Below are 19,956 nucleotides of genomic sequence, written 5' to 3'. Positions count from 1 at the left end.
CAGCTGACAATTATTCTTATTATATATAGTTTTACTGTATTAGAGTTAAAAATCTTTTCTTTTTATTTAGACAAAAAGGAAGAAGTGTGTAATAATCTTTTTTTGTGCACTGTGAAGATGTGTCTAGGCAGAAAGAGGTTAGGCGGGACTTCCAGGCAGAGAAAGAGAGGAAGAGTACATGAATCTAGGCATGGAAGAGATGCCAGGGACAAGGAAAGGCAGGAGGTGCACTATGGAAGAGAGGTAAAAAGCCACGAGGTAAAATGTAGATCAATATAAATAGGTCAATTTATATTATATAAGCCTCTGTGTTTTTTGTTGTTTTTTTTTGGTGAGTGGCCCCACTCCAAAAATTTCGACTTCAGGCCTGGCAGAGAGAAGGGTAATTACCAAGACAGTAAAAGGTTCTTGTGGGGAAGTTCAGACCACTTTCCACAATGTTGATATACCAAAGTTTTCTAAGTTCCATTTTCTTGTTTGTTTTGTTGTTGTTTTTTGTCTGTTTGTTTGTTTTCTCAAGACAGGGTTTCTCCGTGTAGTTTTTGGTGCCTATCCTGGATCTCGCTCTGTAGACCAGGCTGGCCTCAAACTCAGAGATCAGCCTGGCTCTGCCTCCCCAGTGTTGGGATTAAAGGCGTGCACCACTGCTGCTGGGCGTTAAGTCCCATTTTCTGGCCACTGGCTATCAAGTTTATATTGTGCCCATATAATATTGCTAAAGAAAATCAAATTTGGGTTTTGTTTGTTTTGTTTTATTTATTTTGCTTGTTCTCACTTCCTCATAAATAATTTAAGGTTCTGAACAAGATAGCCCAATGGGGAGTCCGTAGATAGGTTAACACCACTGTGATGTTCCTTGACTATAGAAACTGTGAGAAAGAAAGGGAAAGAAAAACATCTCTGGGGTCTTTTATATTTACCTTTAAAGTTAAGATCAGAAATGACAGATCATCAAGATGAACTGATATAAAGTGAGTTTTGTAAATAATGGATGTGTGTTTAAGGAAAGAAAACTAAGAGTTTTCTAGGCTATACTGCACATGTATGTGCATGTATAACAAATAAATTAGGTGGTATGGGTAAAGTACAGGGGTCACTGGTGGTGATGGGTGCTGAATGACTTGATAAAGCAATCCCCCCCCCCCTTCGGGTCAGTGTACCTTTTATGTACCCAGGATTCAGCACTGCATGTCTCAATTTTTAAAATTACTTTTTATTTTATGTGCAGTAGTGTTTTGCCAGCACATATATCCGTGTGAGGGTGTCAAATCTTGGAATTACTGACAGTTGTGAGCTGCCATGTGGGTGTTGGTAATTGAACCCAGGTCCCCTGGAAGAACAGTCAGTAATCTTAACTGCTGAGCCATCTCTCCAGCCCTGCATTGTATGCTTTAAATATTAAAAATTCCAGGAGAAATGTGCCGGGAAACATTTCAGTCCATTAGTCTTTTAATAATGCCAGCCACTCATAGCAGAATAAACTAGTATATGGTAGAGACTTAGCAACTACTCACAGAAAAAAAGTAAAATCCTTACATTTATAGATTTTTAGAGGTAGGTATCTTTGTTTTTTGTTTTGTGTAGTTTTTTAGATAGGGTCTATTTAGTCCTGGCTGACCTAGAACTCTGCATGTAGACCAGGCTGGCCTCCTCCAACTCACAGAGATCCTCCTGGGATTAAAGGTATGTGCTGCTTCACAGTGCCTAGAGTTGTCACTGATAATAAAGGGAAAGGGTCTTTGAGTTTAGCAGATTAGTGAAGATATAAAATAAGATACAGTAAATTAGAGTTAGTAATTTAAGACACTGTTAATAAAAGGGAGTAATTTAGGAAATTAATCCTATTGCCCCACCCTACCTTGGGATGGCCACCTACTAGAGACATAGTTTAGGAGCAGTCTCTGAGATCTAACATATGTTTTAAGTATATATGAAATGGTCAAAAACCTAAAGAAAAAAGAAAAACCCTGGCATGGTAATAAGTTCTTATAAAACTAGGACTGGGGGCTGGTAACAAATTCTCCCCAAGTGCCTGCTTTGAGGGGATTTCTGCCAGGGTCCAGAACAGAAGCTACAAGCAGCTAATAATTCTAATCTGAGGGATATTCAATGAATCTAAGCACACTAAATTCTTTAGTCCGTTCCTTTATTCTTCTCAGTAAATTCTATCTACAAAGTTTCTTTTCTGTTCTCATACTTAGCTCCTCTCAGTCCTCCTGCTCTCAGTCCCTTCTGCTCTCAGTCCCTTCTACTGTTCTCTCATCATTCTACCTGGTTCTTTCCATCTCCGTCCTCATCAATCAATTCTTTTCTTGCTGCTCTCTCATGTCTATTTAGGTCTTTTCCACCTTCTTCCCCCTCTTTGTTTCCCCAAGCAATGCATGCATGCATGCATGCATGCATGCATACATACACATACACATACACACACACACACACACACACACACACACACACACACACACACATCCATATTCATTCATTAACAACTTGTTAGTAAAAACTACAAAGTAAACTCTCAGGGACAAGTATTCTGATAAGAGTCACACTTGGCAAAGACTTGGTCAGCTTAATTGGTGATTGACAACTGCAGGTTATAAAACATTCTGGCTATCTCTTAAAGGGATAGCTACAAAGGTTACAAGGAAAGAAATTAAACCAATGACAGATTTAAGGAAAAGGCAAAGAATAATGTACTATTTTATGTGATTAATAATATCCAGATATGCTTAGTCAGTTAACAGCCTTTTTCTGTTAGTCACCTGAATATCAGGACCTATATATAATTAGTCTTTTGAGCCTAAAATCTTGCATTGAAAACTGGTGTAGAAATAAGTACAAAGTATTAATTGTTATTTGAATCAAAGTGGGGAGGTGCTAGTGGAGGAAGCTTTGGGCAACACAGGTGCTATTGATCTCTTAAAAGACTAAGATATACCAAGGCCAGACACCTGCACTATCACTTCTGATTTACTATAATTCTTCTGAAGAGTTTTGATCTAACAAGGCCAGGTACCTGCAATTCCACTCTGTGGAAGTTCTACGAAGACACTTTGGCCAGTATTTACCTTGTCAGTGGCTAAGGATGGAGAGTAAGACCCCCAAGTGTCTACACTCCACATGGAACAATAGATACAGTGTGAAACATATTTTAGTATGTTTCTATTCATAAAAACTGCAGTTAAATAAGAAACCGTCTTCTAGACTATCCACAATTACGTGTGCTCATAAGATTGAGATGCAATCATGAGAGTACATGTACACATAACATGGAAATGCACAGTAAATGGGGAGAATCCTAGCTGTTATTGCACAAAAAGTTTATAACAGGAGAGACAGCCAATTGATTCAAAAGGCAATAATTCCATAACGCCTTGCATGATGGTTTCCTCTAACAGAACCCTTAGTTCTGATAGGTTGACCTTCTGACACTAGTTGTCACTGCTGTATACTTGCATGGACTTTTGTGATGAAAAGGGGTAGGTTACCTACCAGAGTAGCCTATTTGGCCAGTTCTAGGTCAGTGAGAGACTTGTCTTTAAAAAAAAAGGGGGGGGGGGCTCAGATTGTGCCTGAGGAACAACATCCAAAGTTGTCTTCTGACCTCCACACATACAAAGAACACGGGTATACACACAAAAAAGGCACCTTCGAGCAGGGGTAGGGGTGAGTTGTTAATGGACATAAATCTACATATTAACAAATGTTCCTCAAATAATCTGGCTGTTATGGTGTATATCTGTAATTACAGCAGGAAGATCACAAGTAAGGCCATGCTGGGTTACAGCATGAGAACTTATCTCAAAATGAATATACAGGCTGGTGACATGGCTCAACCAACCTATAAAGGTACTTGATGCTGGACAATACATATGTAAGCCTGATGACTGACCCAAGTTCAATACCTTGGACCCATGTAAATGAAGAAGAGAAGCACCAAGTCCAGCTATTTCATCACCTCCACAGAATTACCATGGCATGTGTGCCACACCCCCCATCATATACACAATAATGACTAATATTTTAAAAAACTGAGCTAGGCATGGTGGCATATGCCTTTAATCCTAGCACTTGGGAAGCAGAGGCAGGCAGATAATTCTTATACACTGTAAAGATTTGTCACTCAAATCGGTTTAATAAAACGTTGACTGGCCAGTAGCCAGGCAAGAACTATAGTTGGGCGAAAAACTAAGGATGACAGGGTGAGGAGTTGCAAGCCAGAAGCAGAGGAAGGAGATGAATGTGCCATGCTAATAAAAGTACCACCACGGGGCAGAGCTCAAATAAGGAATATGGGTTAACTTAAAATGTAAGAGCTAGTTAGTAATGAGCCTGAGCTATTGGCTGACTATTTATAATTTATATTAAGCCTCAAAGTCAATTATTTGGGAAGGGTTGTTGAGTATTTGGGAACAAACATCCAATTACAATAAAACTTTTAGTCAAAGTTGTATATCATTTCCTTTAAGATACTTATTTCTGTGTCTTATTTTTCTTGGTTTTGGTTTTTTGAGACAGTCTCATTATACAGCCATGGCTGACCTGGAATTCATCATGGGTGTTGCTATTGCTTCTGCCTCCTTTGCAATGGAATTACAGTACTTCCCCACCTTTAAATATTTTACATGGGAGGGTAAGTGGTTTGAATGGAAACATACCCCAGAGGCTCATATACACATATATTTGAACATTTGGTCCCCAGTTGGCAGTGCTATTTGGAAATTATGGAACCTTTAGGAGGTAGAGTCTTGCTGGAAGAAGTATGTACTGGGGTAGTGTGCAGTGGGGTAAGAGAGTAGAGGTGTGAGCTTATAGACTGGCCTGGCTTCCAATACTGGCTCTCTTTCTGCTTCCTGTGTGTGGATAAAAATGTAATCTACCAGCTTGCCATGCTTTCTCCATTGTTATGGACTCTTTCCTCTGGAACCATAAACCAAAATAATTCTTTCTTCTGTAAGTTACTGTGTGCGTGTGGTTTTTCAAGACAGGGTTTCTCTGTTTAACAGTCCTAGCTGTCCTAGAACTCTGTAGACCAAGCTAGCCTTAAACTCACAGAAATCCACCTGCCTCTACCTCCCAAGTGTTGGGATCAAAGGTGTGCACCACCACCACCTGGCCTCTAAGTTGCTTTTGATTGTGGTATTTTTATCATAGCAACAAAAAGGTAACTAATACAGGAAAGTAAGAGTTGAGGGAGAATGTAAGCAGATGGTTCTCTCCTGCCTGAGAGTTCTCCAATAACCACTCAGAGGCTTAATATTACTTATAAAATGCTCCGCCAATAGCTCAGGCTTATTATTATTATTATTATTATTATTATTATTATTATTGGTTTTTTGAGACAGGGTTTCTCTGTGTAGCTTTGAGACTTTCCTGGAACTCACTTGCTAGCCCAGGCTGGCCTCGAACTCACAGAGATCCACCTGGCTCTGCCTCCCAAGTGCTGGGATTAAAGGCATGCGCCACCACCGCCCGGCCAGGCTTGTTATTAACTAGCTCTTATTTTTAAATTAATCCATATTTCTATCTATACTTTGCCATGTGGCTTGGTACTTTATTAGCATGGCATATTCATCTGTTTGCTCTGTGTCTGGTTAGCAACTCTTGCCTCCACCCTTTTCCATCCCATCATTCTTAGTTTGGTCACCCCACCTATACTTCCTATCTGGTTACAGGCCAATCAGCATTTTATTAAACCAATTTGAGTGACAAATCTTTACAGTGTACAGAGGATTATTTCACAGCAGGAGAAAGTAATGGGGAGACAAATACTGCATGTTTTTACTCATATGGGGAATCTATATTTAAACATAGAGGACATAAGCCAAAGAGGAATATTTGGGAAGGGATGATTGTAGCTTAAGTTTTCTCGAGTTCTGCTCAAGCCCGCAGCCGTTCAGACCCAAGTAAACACACAGAGACTTATATTACTTATAAACTGTATGGCCGTGGCAGGCTTCTTGCTATTTAGTTCTTATACCTTTTTTTTTCTTTGGGTTTTTCGAGACAGTGTTTCTCTGTGTAGCTTCATGCCTTTCCTGGATCTTGCTCGCTATTTAGTTCTTATACCTTTTTTTTTCTTTGGGTTTTTCGAGACAGTGTTTCTCTGTGTAGCTTCACTCCTTTCCTGGATCTCGCTCACAAAGATCCGCCTGGCTCTGCCTCCCGAGTGCTGGGATTAAAGGCGTGTGCCACCACCGCCCGGCTAGTTCTTATATCTTAAATTAACCCATTTCTATTAATCTATAAGTTGCCATGTGGCTTATGGCTTACCCATACTTTTGTATCTTTCTTCCTCTGTGTCTGGCTGGCGACTCCTGACTCAGCCTTCCTCTTCCCAGCATTCTCTTCTCTGCTCCCGCCTATACTATACTTCCTGCCTAGCTACTGGACAATCAGCGTTTTATTTTTCAAACAAATCAAAGCAACACATTCACAGCATACAGAACGATATCCACAGCAGATGATTAGTAGGAGGGGATAAAGGAGGGTACAAAGGCCAAATATAACCAAAGTACAATGATAAACATATGAAAATGCCATCATGTTTTTTAAAAATAACCAGCTGGGCAGTGCTAGTACATGCCTTTAGTCCCAGCACTTGGGAGGCAGAGTCAGGCAGATCTCTGTGAGTTCCAGGCCAGCCTGGCTACACAGAGAAACCCTGTCTCGAACAAAATGAAACAAGACAAAACAACAACAAAAACAAAAACAAAACAAAAAAACCAAAAACCTGTCTGGGTCTTTGCTCCTAGTACTCAGGAGGCAGATCTTTGTGAGCTCCAAGACAGCCAAGCCTACAGAGACCCTATCTCAAAAAACAACAAACAAAACATACACAAAAGCTTTCAACTTCATGCTGTATTGAGACTACCATAAATAGAAATAATAAAATATACCAGAGAAAGCAAACTGTACAAATCAAGATCCTTTGCTGAAAACAAAATAAAACAAAACCACATTTAGGTAACTTAACCAGGATTTTATCAAACCACCAGAGTTCAGAAAATTAGGAGACTGATTTGGCAAATATATAAAACAACAACGGAAGCTAAAGCAGTTGAAACCAATGCAATGGTCGCAACACAGAAGAGCTGGCTTAGGAAACTGCCTGAGCTATCAATGCAACCAGCCGCCAAACGAATGAATTCTAAATAGTCTTTACTTCTTTGTAGCTCACTGGCACAGCCTGGGTATGCATATTCATGCACATAGTGGCTTCAGGATTCTCTCCCAGCAAGATTCATGAAAAACCAATATAAAAGGGGCTACAATGGCAGAGACAAAACAAACACTATGGGTTAGTGAGATCTCTGAGTTCGAGTCCAGCCTGGACTACAAAGCATGTTCCAGGAGAGCATAGACTACACAGAGAAACCCTGACTTGAAAAACCAAAAAACAAACAAAAAAAATCTCTTCTCAAAAAGAGATGTGGCTCAATGTCCTGAGACTGGAGAAGATTGTGAGCTACCACGTGGGTGCTGGGAATTGAAACTGGGTCCTCTTCAAGAGAAGTAAGTGCTTTTAACTGCTGAGCCAACTCTCTATCCCCTCACAGACTTTATGTGCTGTAAGAGTGGGACGCAGGGCCAGAATGGCTCAGCGGATAAAGGAATCTGATGTCAAGTCCAACAAATCTGAGTTCCATCCCTGGACCCACATGCTAGAAGGAAAGAATTGACTCTCGATAGTTGTTCCCTGGCCTCCACATATGTGCCAAGGCATGCATATGCCCATACAAATGCACATACACAAATAAATATGAAAAATTGTTTTAGAGTCCAATGTACAAGGTGTAGTGGCACATGTCTTTAATTCCAGCACTTGGGAGGCAGAGGTAGGTGGATCATATCTCTGTGAGTTTGAGGTCAGCATGGTCTGCATAGTGAGTTCCAGGACAACCAGAGTTACATAGTAAGACCCTGTTTCAAAAATACTAAAAGCCAGGTGGTGATGGCATATATCTGTAATCTCAGCACTCAGCATTTGGGAGACAGGTAGGCAGATCTCTTGAGACCAGCCTACAACAAGGGCTACACAGTGAAATCCTGTCTCGAGAACAAAAAAACAAACAAATAAAATAAATAAAAAGGAGTTTTATCTTTTTCCTTTCAACACTTGTTAAAAATATTTATTAATGGGGCTTGGTTTCCAGTACTCACATGAGTGAGCTCATAATTGCCTATAACTCCAGTTCCAAAGGATATTCCATACACTCACACAAACATGCAAATAGAAATCTTAAAAGAAAAAGGATTTAAAAATAGATAAATTATTCTGTAAGTGTACCTACAGATTCCAAGAAAGTCAAAGAAAATTTAAATTTTTAAGTACAAATAGGGATTTCAAGACAAATTTAAAATACAGTCAACCTCATGTTCAACTTTTTTTCATTCCAGTGATTTAGCCTTTATAGTCTTCTTAATAACAAGGCAAATGAGGTTGGCTGTTCTCATTAAGAGGATTATCTTCAATGTCAGTCCATGTCTTCTACCTTGTCGGAGACAGGCTCTCATTTGGTGCTGCACATGCCAGGCTACTAGGTCCCTGTACTTCAGGGATTCTCCTTTTTTCCATCCCCTTGCAGGAATACTGGACAACAGACTAGAAATGCTTTCACATGAGTTCTGGGGTTACAAATCCAAGTCCTCACACTTGTGAGGCAAGTACTTTATGCCCTGAGCCATCTCCCCAGCTCAAATTCCCTTTCTTTTCTCTTTTTCATTACACAGCATGCGTGTGGAGGTCAAAGGACAGTTTACTGGAGTTGGTTCTCCTAACGACCACACAGATTCCAGGGATCAAGCTCAGGTCCTCTCAGGCTTGGCAGCTACCCAACTGAGCTATCTTGTCCACCCTAAATTAGCCTTTCCTATAAACCATTTTTGTTAGGATGCCTTAAAATGCTCATGTCCCTTAATGTTACAACAGTTTAACTTTCATGTTTAAAGGCAGTTCAACTTTCATCACTGCAAAAACTAATGCAACAACAACAACAACAACAAACCCAACTAAGGTAAGATGTACTTTAACTCAAGCACTAGAGAGGCAGAAGCAGTCAAATCTCTATTGAGTTTGACACCAACTATGCCTACACAACAAATTCCAGGCCAAGCAGGGCTATAGAGTGAGACCAGGTCTCAAAACAAAACACAACAGCACAAAAAACCTCAACCAACAAGATCACAATAAAGACACCCCAGTTAAAGGCAGCAAGTCAAGCACCACGACAGTTCACTCAGGTTTTTGGGGCCTCAACTGTCTAGTAGCCAAATGATTCTTAGCCTCCTTTTTCTCAACTACAAAGTAAGGAATAAAACATCTGCTCAGCAAGGCATGATTTTGTACACATACAATCATAACTACTTGGGAGGAGGCAAGGCAGGAAGTTCACAGTCCAAGGCCTGTCATGGCAATTTAGTGAGAACTAGTCCCAACATTAGGGATACAATTAGTATAAGAGTGCTTGCTTAACATCCACGAGGCACTCAGTTCAATCAATCCTCAATACCACGTAGGTAAAAAAACAACCCCACAATACAGTCACAAAGTAATTAAGTTAATAAATAGAAAGCACTTTGATCTGGGCATGGTGGCACACACACCTTTGATCCTAGCCCTTGGGAGGCAGAGGCAGGTAGATCTCTGTGAGGCCAGCCAGGTCTACTGAGTGAGTTTCATGGCAGCCAGAGCTACACAGTGAGACCCTGTCTCAAAGGAAAAAAAAAATAAAATTTTTTTTTCTGGGTAATAGCCTCTCCCTGGCACATTAGCCTTAAATCATAAAATTATGATATGCTATCTTCTGAAAGATGATTGAGAATTGTGTTTTATCTTTAAATGAGAATTTAAAACTATACAGAGCTGAGCGGTGGTGGCACACAACTTTAATCTTAGCACTTGGAAGGCAGAGGCAGGTGGATCTCTGAGTTTGAGGTCAGTGGTTTAAAGAGCAAGTTCCAGAACTGTCAGGCCTATACAGAGAAACCCAGTCTTGAAAAAATGATAAATAGGGGCTGAAGAGATGGCTTAGCAATTAAGAACTGCTTTTCTAGAGGACCTGGGTTCAATTCCCAGCACCTACATGGCAGCTCACAACTGTCTGTATCTCTAGTTCCAGGGTACCCTCACACAGACATACACACAGGCAAAACACTAATGCACATAAAATAAAGTTAACTACTTAAAAAAAGGTGGGGGAAGCTGGAGAGATGGCTCAGAGGTTAAGAGCACTTGCTGTTCTTACAGAGGTCCTGAGTTTAATTCCAAGCAACCACATGGTGGCTCACAACCATCTGTAGATCTGACACCCTCTTCTGGCATGCAGGCAGAACACTGTTATTCATAATAACTAAATCCTTAAAAAAAAAAAGTGATAAATAAATAAATTATAGGGGTTAGAGATCTGGTTCTGTGGTTAAGAGCGCTTGTTCTTGCAGAGAACCTGGGTTCAATTCCAAGAACCCACATGGTAGCTCAAAACTGACTGTAACTCCAGTCCTAGGGGGATCCAAGGCCCTCCTTAGACCTCCAAGGACACCAGACATACATGTGATACACATACATACTAAGGCAAAACACGTACATTAAATAATAATAAAAATAAATTATAGGCTGGTGGTATATAGCACAGTGATAGCATGCTTGCAACATGCACTAGACTCTGGAATCAATCCCCCATATTGAAAATAAAAAGTAGCCAGATGTGGTGATGCATACTTTAATTCCAGCACTGGAAAGGTAGAAGCAGATGGATCTGAGTTCCAGGCCAACATGGCTCTACAGCTGTGGTTCTCAACTTGTGGATCACGAACCCCACAAGGGTCGTACATCAGATATTTACATTATGATTCCTAACAGCAGCAAAATTACAGTTATGAAGCAGTAACAAAATAATTTTATGGTTGGGGCTCACCACAACATGAGGAACTGTATTAGAAGTACTGTACTAATTCAGTAATTAGTAATTACTGAAGCATTAGGAAGGTTGAGAACCACTGCTCTACACAGTGAGACTCTGCCTCAAAAAGAAATGTACGTATATATGTACACACATGTACATGTACACACACACACACACACACACACACACTCATTTCCAAGATTTCTTATCATGCACAAATTATTGAAATGGTTGAATGTACCCAACTCTTCAACTAAGATTTTAAACAATCAAAGATAAGAATTGTTAAACTAGGGGCCAGAGAGATGGCTCAGACAGAAGAGCTCCGGATGCTCTTCCAAGGGTCCTGAGTTCAATTCCCAGCAACTACATGGTGGCTCACAGCCATCTACAATGAGAACTGGTTCCCTCTACTGGCCTGCAGGTCATATATGCAGACAGAACACTGTATACATAATAAATAAATAAATCTTAAAAACAAACAACAACAAAAAAAACCCAAATTGTTAAATTCAAAATAAAGGTTTCCTTCGAATATCCTCTCCCCAATTTCAAGAACTCTGAAAGAACATTGTCCATAATCAACTGAAAGAATGTTTAGACAAACAAACACAATTCATTTTGAGAACTCTCAGAAAAAAAAAAGTAAATTTAAAGTAAGGTCTCTCAAATAGTCAAAGTAATAATGTCAAACAGAAAGCAATTAACTTGTAATTTCTGAAAAGAACTTTACATGATTTTCTTAGAAGACCAACAAAAAATAAAGAATCTTGGGGCAGAAGAGATGGTTAAGAACACTTGCTGCTCTTCAGAGCACCAAGGTTTGATTCCCAGCACCCACATGGCAGCTCACAACTGTCCCTGACTCCAGTTCTGGGGGATCCAAGGCCCTCTTCTGACCTCAGTAGGCCCTGCATGTACATGTACACTGTACTCACACATACATGCAGGCACAATACCCATACACATAATAAATAAATAAATAAATAAATAAAATTCCTAGAAGAACAGACAAAAACCTTCCTATTTAAAAGAATGTATGAAAGTAATTGAAACCAACTCTCTGAAAGATAAGTTAATCTTGTGAATGGATTTTAAAGATCCATTCACAATTAGCATTCTACTTTATCTTTTGAATAGATAACAGCTACAACTCAATCACACCTTTCCAAAAACTAAAATTTGCTGGTGTTTCTGTTACACTTCTGGCTGTGTGGGTTTTTGTTTGTTCTGAGCAAACGAAAAGGTTGCTTTTTTTTTTTTTCTAACGACACAACCACCTGGCATTCCACTTCTGAGGATGTTTTCACTTGAAAATTTTTCTTTTTATTTCTTTATTTCACTTGCAAAATTGTTATTTTATAAATATCCAAACTTCATGGACTCTGAGGAGAAAAGGACCTTAAAAAAACATGAGATCTCCAACAAACTACAAATTTCGGTCTCCTGAGATCCAACACTCAGTATTTTATGAAATTTACAGAAGAAAGCGGATTATTACTAAACAAAAAACATGAACCACTACTAACTTCAGGTTTTCCGAGTAAGCAAGAAATATCAAAATTAAACTATTCAACACACTATACAAGCCAACTTCAGAGCACAAAAGCAGCAAACAAAACTGGTACCATAGCACAATTTCAGTACTATTCGCCACTACCAAACAACAAAAACAAAAAACCGCACCCATTCTTATGTAAACTTCTGAAATAAACTTCCTGAGCCTCACCTTTGTTTCCACCTACCCTCTCCAAAGAGCCCAATTGAAAAAAGGGTCAGTTAACGTCCAATAGGGAAAAACAACCGAAATGTTATTTTATTGGTACTTCCCCAGGCTACAGCCATTTTAGATTCAGTATTTTTTTTTAATTTTATGGGTTGGGAGATTTAGCATGGAATAAAAAATGACTAGTTAAGCCATTTCAAGACCAATCAATCCTCTTTCCCAATGGCACGGAGTTTGGTAGCTGGCTGATAAGACAATCTGAGGGGAAAAAGTCTCACTACCCCGGAGAACCCGGACTCCGGGAGGGAAAGTTCCCTTTCCCCCAGATATCCCACACTTGACTTACACGTCTTTTTCCTCGCTAAGTTTCTCTTAACTGGAAGACAGAAGCCTTCGGCTCTTATTTTCAAGGACGGGGAAAGAAACGAGTAAACGAAGTCACTCAACCACCACCAAGCCGGAACTCTCGGAAAGGAGCCCGAGCCGCAGGTGAGCGTTTCCGACCCAGAAGTTGAAGTCGGAGCGCTCTGGAACTGCCGCGGCGACGCTCGTGTGCAAGGCTCCTCCCGCTGGGGGGAGGGGGACGTTCCAACGAGACGACTCCCGGTTCCTCTCGTCCACCCGAGGCGGACCTACACCCAACCACCTGTGCAAGACCTCCTTCCAACTAGTTTTCATAGACGGCCAGTCGGGCAGCCGGCAGGGCCGGTGCCGGGACGACTCGAGGTCCACTTCTGCTCCAAGTCCAGAACTCGCACTCACCCGGCAGTGGCGGGGCTACGGTCCAGGACGAGCCGCGACGTCTAAGAACGCGTCCCCAGCTTCTCCGACCAGCAGAGGTGACTAGCCCACAACCATAACAAAGCTCTTCCCAAAATGGCTGCCCGGCCCACAAGGCACAGGAGGGGGCAGAGCGGGCGGAGGAGGAGCGACGACCGGTCGGGCCCGCCCCCTGCCACTCCGGCCCGCCTCCCACACGCCCACTCGCAAAGGCGCACGCGCAAGCGCAAGACCATGCTCCGGTGACTGCACCGGCGCCCGCGGCTCGCTCTGCAAACGTTGGGCCGCCCCAACAGCGGTTATCCCCCTGCCCCGCCCCCGGCGCCCTTCAGCGCGATACCCGGCTGGCCGGCTCTGCCTTCCGCAAAGCCTTTCGCCTTTCCTCGCGCCGTCCGTGAGGCAGGGACCAGCCGAATTCAGCACTTTCCCCTGAAAGCTCCCTGCCGGGACTCCGGCCTGGGAGCACGTGAATGTGGGTGGGTGTGTTTGTACTAGTTCTTCCCCGCCCGTTCTTTCTTCACCTTCTCACACCTCACTTGTAAGCCAGATTCTTCGCCAACTACCAGAATTAGCAAACCAGTTACGGAAGAGCGTGTTTTCCAACCCCTGCACACCTTTCGCTCCTCCTTTAACGTGGGCGCGTCGTTGAGACTCCAGCCCTCGGCGTGCCTTAGGTCCCAGCACTAGAAGCATGCGCAGTGGTGTCGTGCGCGCTACCCGCCGGGAGTTGTAGTTCTTGGGTATTGCAGGCGTCACGGAGCCACCCGGGCGCAGGTTGGAATTCTGGTCCAGCCGGTCTTTGCTAACAGACTCCTGGGTCTATTAGCACTCCATTGGGTATTGCACGACAGGAAGAGGCAGTACAACCAGACCAGAGAAGGAAATAAATGTGAAAGCCTCGGCAGCCACCCGCGTCTCTCATTACTAGAAGCTAACTCTTCTGCAAGTTTTACTACCACAGTGGGCCCCTATGTAAGTGAGCTCCTATTTGTTTTCAGCTTTTTGCACCAAGACCCAAGAACTCTCAGATTGTTTGGTACCTGTTCCTTTGGTCGGCTGATGGCAGACGGGAGGCAGTTACACTAAATCACACATTGGATAAGTTTAAAAAAATGATATGACTTCCTGGATGACCTCCAAGTCCAAGGCCCTAACGCCACACCTTAATTCATTGTGAATTTTGTTCCTAGCCCTCTGTATTCCTCAATGTAATTTCTAGGTAATAGTAAAGAGAATAATCGTCCACCCACCTCTGCCCAATAAGTAGTAAGACTCAAATGCAAAAAAAAAAAAAAAAAAAAAAAAGGAAGATGTGTCCAGCCGACTCAACCCTGTTGTATTTTGCAAAGTTAAGCGTTCTAGGCCAGCAGAATAACACATCTAAATGATATCTTGTCTTAAAAAAAAAAAAAAAAATGAAGTTCCGTAGATACGAATTCGGCCAAATAACGTCGGCCCAACTCCAAGTCTCCTCCTACCTTCCTGCACTACCATTAATGGGATTGTTTCAGAAATTGTACTCTACCTTCCTGAACTCCTAGATATATTCTGCTGCTTACGAATCCTGGCATAGAGACTCGACATCAATTAAAATTAAATTTTAGACTAGCACCCGGGGCCGCAGAGGTTGCTCAATGGTTAAAGGCGCTTACTGCTCTTACAGAGAAGCCCAGTTCAGCTCCCAGCACCTATACTGTAGGAGATCCGCACCTCTGGTCGTAGTTGGCACATACATTCAAATGCACGAACACACACATATAAAAATAACATAAAATAACTGAGGGAGGGAAGCGACCCAAAACCGAAAGAGAGTCGGAACTTGCTAAAACATGTAGTTCCCTTGTCTGTTCCCACCCGGACTCATTTTTCTGGCCTCAGGAAGTCCGGGGTTGTGTGATTCCAGTCGCCGGAAGTGCTGTTTCTGGTTGGGTTTGATCAGCTTTTCCCCGCGTGATGGTGGCAAGTATGTATAAGGGCTGTATGTATTTGGGCAGGAGGTTGTGGGGGGCTCTCTAAGGTCTGGTAAATAAGAGATGTACTGTCAGCTCAGACATCTCAAGGATTCTTGTGTCTAAATTCCGCTCCTATCTCTAAAGTGTTGGTTTGAGGCTCTCAGTGTGGTTGTTGCATTGGCGACATATTTGATCGTTTTCACGTAGATTTGCGGATGGAGCGTGGGCTTTCTATCCTTGATCTCCACATCACCTGCTGTCTCTGGGCTTTAGCCTAATACTTTCTTTAAATATTTCCAGATTCGAAAACACGTGCTACAGTTGTTACGGAGTTCCAAAAGGTGTACAGTTAATATATGGAAAACGTGTAGTTACCTTGTCCGTTCACAACTAAGCTACTATATTTGTGGCTGCTATCATTATTGTAAGTGTAACTTCCTAAGCTCCGAAGTAGACAATAACTAAAGAGGATAGACAAGTTAACGGGAATAAAAGGTATGACCGTCAGGTTTATTGATTTGTTTTTTTTCGAGACAGGGTTTCTCTGTGTAGCTTTGGAGCCTGTCCTGGATCTCACTGTGTAGACCAGGCTGGACTCGAACTCACAAAGATTCAAAGATTCGCTGGTATTAAAGGCGTGCGCCACCACCGCCCAGCTTTTGACCATCAGTTTTAAAGATGAGAAAACTAGCACCAAAGGAAGTGGTAGAGATGTTTACTAAATCCAGATGTTCAGGTTCTGCACATTGCTCTTTTTGGACAGCCAAAACCAAAATAATCAGGAAAACAAATTCTGATTTCCTTAATATGTTACTTTGAGGAAAAAAATTTTTTAAAAAAATTTATTTATTTATTATGTATACAGTGTTCTGCCTGCATGTATCCCTGTTGGCCAGAAGAGGGAGCTAAATCTCATTACAGATGGTTGTGAGCCACCATATGGGTGCTGGGAATTGAACTCAGGACCTCTGGAAGAACACCTAGTGTTCTTAACCTCTGAGCCATCTCTCCAGCCCTGAGGGAAAAAAATTTTTTTTCAAAATAAATTATGCTCCATCGAAGAGATTCTCATGACTTTACCTTTGTAAAATGAGGACAACTAAGTGATATGTTGTTTTCTGTATAGGACCTTTGCTTCAAATTCAGTTATCCGACTTAGCTGTAAAAATATATTAATCAGAACTGCATCTTCTGGAACAAGACTCTGAATAGAGACCAGTATGCTTCACTTCATCCAGAAATTTTCTGGAGCGTCTTCAAAGGTTGGTTGAGCACTATTTTTCAGTAACTGTCTGGCTGGGGCAGTAGCATATATATTCCTCATGTATTCCAGTGAGGGAGGAGAATAAGTAAAATATTACTGTGTCAAGTAGTAACTGCTGTGGAGAACTATACATTAGGGAAGGAGAATGGGGAATATCAATAGACAGGACCAGGAGAGATAGGCTCAGCCTTGCACATACTGCTGGGGCCTTAGTTTGATCCCAGCGCCCATGTTGGGTGGCTCACAACCAGTTATTCCAGTTCTAAAAGACTTGAAGCTTCCTCTGAGGGCACCCCCACTACAAGTAAGAATAAATTCTACTTGAAAATAATAGACAGGACATAAAACATAACATAAAAGGGTCAGAAATGAAAGAATGGCCATGTAGGTAACTGAAGGGAAAGCATTCTAATTGGAGACAGAGGAGTAAAGGCCAATATGACATCATTCTCAGCCTGCTTCCAAGACTCTTAAATAGCTGTTTCTCTTTTATGTGTATAATTGTTTTACCTATATGTATGTGTGCGTACCACTGCATGCAGTGCATGTGGAAGCTAGAAGAGGGTGTCAGATCTCTTTGGGACTAGAATTACAGCAGGTTGTGAGCCACCATGTGTGTATATGGGGTGGGGGGAGATCAAGCCTGGGTCCTCTGGAAGAACAGTCAGTGCTCTTAGTCACTGAGCCATCTTTCCAACCCCAAAATTGTTATATGTATATGGGGTTTTGCCTTCATGTATGTTTGTGTACTACATGTTCTAATTTTGAGTTTTATCTCCTGGTTCTATCTCCATTATAGATGCTGAAGTACCCTTTTACAGTGAAACTCAGAACCAGAAGAATAGATTTACTTGCTCCTAAGACATCTCCTCAGCAGAACCTTTTCCCTTTGCCTCCAAGGACTTGGCTTGCCCCATCATTTCAAGTGTATATGAAGAAGATACAATGCTATCATGCATCACCATGCAACTTTAAAAGACAACAGAAGGAAGCACTCCTTCCCTCTAGGCCACCAAGCACCATCACTTACCTACCTGATAGCCCAAAGCCAGCATTATATATAAGTCTTGTGGGGCTAATTCCCTTTATTGCTCCACCCCTCACCATGGTCATAACAAAGTCTTATATCCCTATACTAGCTCTTACTCAGATGGCTTATGGAGCCAGTTTCCTAGCTTTCTTGGGAGGGGTCAGATGGGGCTTTGCTCTGCCAGAAAGTAGTCCAGCCAAACCAGACTACATTAATTTAGCTAGTAGTATGAGCCCTGTTGTATTTTCATGGCTAGCCATCCTCTTTTCTGAAAGACTCAATGAAGCCATAGTCATGGTAATAATAGGTTTAGGGGTAGCATTACACAATGAACTTTTCCTTTTGCCACATTATCCCAACTGGTTCAAAGCCTTGAGGATAGTAAGTACTGTAGTGGCTTTTTGCTCATTTGTAGTCACTTTAATACTTAAAAGCATTTATCCAGAAAAAGGGACCAAGAAATTTGGTTAAGTAGAAATATAAAACTACTTTGCTGTGGAATAGCCCTTATGTACACTGTGAAGATGTGTTGCTCTCGTTGTTAATAAAGAACTGATTAGCTGATGGCTAGGCAGGATTTTCAGGACAGAGAGAATGTTGGGGAGAAGAAGGGTGGAGTTAGAGGAGGCACCAAGAGACTCAGAGCCTGCAGGATGGGAAGTAAATACATGAGGTAAATGAGCCTAAGGGCAGCATATAGATTAATAGAAATGGCTAATTTAAGTTATAAGAACTAGCTAAAAACAAGCTTAACCAGCATATAGATTAATAGAAATGGCTAATTTAAGTTATAAGAACTAGCTAAAAACAAGCTTAAGCTATCGGCCGAGCATTTATAATTAATATTAAGTCTCTGGTTATTTGGGGAGTGGCTGGTGGGACTGAAAAGAACCTAAACTACTTTACTGATATTTGCTACTTTGCTATAAGTCTTGTAAACCTGCTTTTTTTTTTCAAATATTAAAAAAAAATTTTTTTTTAAGTTCTGTCATGGGGGATATGTGCACAGAATACAGTGCCCATAGCACCAGAAGAGGGTATTGGATTCCCTGGAGCTGGAGTTACAAGCAGTTCTGAGCCACTCAAGGGTCTGGGCTGGGAACTAAACTTGGGTCCATAACATACATGGTCTTGACCACTGAGCCCTCTACCTCTTGCTTGTAAAGTTGCGTTTTAGCATCATACTTGGGTTCCTTGGTTGGCTCTTTTTTCCTCCAACTGGTGGGAATTTTATTCTTCAGAAACAGATTTTTTTTTTTTCATTTCTAAAAATTATTCCTTTTAGCCAAGAGATGTTGGCCCATGTGTTTAATCCCAGCACTCAGGAGGCAAAAGCAGGTGTGTCTGAATTCAACGCCAGCTGGGTCTATAGAGTAAGTTCCAGAGCTACACAGAGAAACCCACCCCGCCCAACCCCCCCCCCCCAAAAAAAAATTATTGTTTGTTTGTTTGTCTCACTATGTAGCCCTGGCATTTTATCTCTGGGAACTCCTTTTAGGTTGCTTTGAAGGTATAGAAATTAACTGGCTAAACTGTAAATAGAGAGTAAATAAAACTGCCCTAGGCAAAGGGATAGTACTACAGTCCTTTGAGGTTGGAATCCCTGCAGCTGCATAAGGCTAAATTCATTCTTAGGTATCTTTGAGTCTTCTCCCCCGACTCCCCATCTGCATGAACCCACATAATCTTGCTGCAGCTACAGAGACACTGAGATGATTAAATACTACTTGTAAGTAATTCATATTGAAAAATCTAATCCTTTATTGTGTCATATGAGGTTAGTTTTCATCACCTTTTTGTGAATTATAAGTCATCTATATAAACATTTCAGTGTTTTGATTATATTGAGAACAATAAAGACAAGATGAAAAATTTATTGGTCTAGTAAGCATGAAGTCACATTTCATGAAAAGAATACTCTTACTTCATTAGGAAGTCCATGACACCTTGAAAATAAATGTATTTTTGTCAATTTGAATAGCACTTGCCATTGGAAAGTGCATTTTTTTTTTTTTTTAAATAAGAGATAGGATCTCCCCGGGCAGTGGTGGCACACGCCTTTAATTCCAGCACTCGGGAAGCAGAGTCAGGCGGATCTCTGAGTTCGAGGCCAGCGTGAGCTATAGAGTGAGTACCAGAAAAGGCTCAAAGCTACACAGAGAAACCCTGTCTCAGGAAAAAAAAAGAGAGAGACATAGAGATAGGGTCTCAGAATGTAGCTCTGGCTTCAGTATGCAGCTCTGGCTGTCCTGGAACTCAATATATATATATATATATATATATATATATATATATATATA

General features: G+C 41.4%; 2 protein-coding genes across 10 annotated transcripts in view; one reads left to right on the top strand and one right to left on the bottom strand.

The window, feature by feature from the left end:
* Positions 1-14,130, bottom strand: part of Gpbp1l1 (GC-rich promoter binding protein 1 like 1) — a 53,973-nt gene extending 39,843 nt beyond the window's left edge. The window contains exon 1 of one of the 4 annotated variants that reach the window (XM_042271661.2): positions 14,025-14,130. The gene's annotated coding sequence lies outside the window, so the exon portion shown is untranslated. Of the gene's footprint in view, positions 1-12,976 lie in introns of all 4 variants that reach the window. The other 3 variants (XM_042271662.2, XM_006986571.4, XM_042271659.2) reach the window with 3 other exon arrangements.
* Positions 14,131-14,179: 49 nt separating this feature from the next.
* On the top strand, positions 14,180-19,532 carry Tmem69 (transmembrane protein 69). 6 transcript variants are annotated; one of them, XM_042271667.2, is made up of 5 exons: positions 14,180-14,382; positions 15,293-15,373; positions 15,663-15,857; positions 16,489-16,624; positions 17,426-19,532. In XM_042271667.2, the coding sequence occupies exons 4-5, from the start codon at positions 16,583-16,585 to the stop codon at positions 18,125-18,127; spliced, it is 744 nt and encodes a 247-aa protein (XP_042127601.1). In that variant the 5' UTR covers positions 14,180-14,382; positions 15,293-15,373; positions 15,663-15,857; positions 16,489-16,582; the 3' UTR covers positions 18,128-19,532. The 6 variants fall into 6 exon arrangements, with proteins under 6 accessions (XP_042127601.1, XP_042127602.1, XP_042127599.1 ...); XM_042271668.2 differs by having other exon boundaries at positions 15,289-15,373; positions 15,663-15,786; XM_042271665.2 differs by having other exon boundaries at positions 15,289-15,373.
* Positions 19,533-19,956: the final 424 nt, after the last annotated feature.

Source organism: Peromyscus maniculatus, chromosome 2, assembly GCF_049852395.1.
Source record: "Peromyscus maniculatus bairdii isolate BWxNUB_F1_BW_parent chromosome 2, HU_Pman_BW_mat_3.1, whole genome shotgun sequence".
Taxonomy (NCBI): Eukaryota; Metazoa; Chordata; class Mammalia; order Rodentia; family Cricetidae; genus Peromyscus; species Peromyscus maniculatus.
Note: the sequence above shows the minus strand (reverse complement) of the source record. Positions and strands in the feature narration are given on the sequence as shown.

What these genes read in the sequence shown, in the direction of transcription:
- Tmem69 (XM_042271669.2), top strand. Translation starts at nt 16,583, where the DNA reads ATGCTTCACTTCATCCAGAAATTTTCTGGAGCGTCTTCAAAG. An exon ending in TTTCTGGAGCGTCTTCAAAG is followed by an intron (nt 16,625 to 17,425) that starts GTTGGTTGAGCA and finishes TCTCCATTATAG; the next exon opens with ATGCTGAAGTACCCTTTTAC.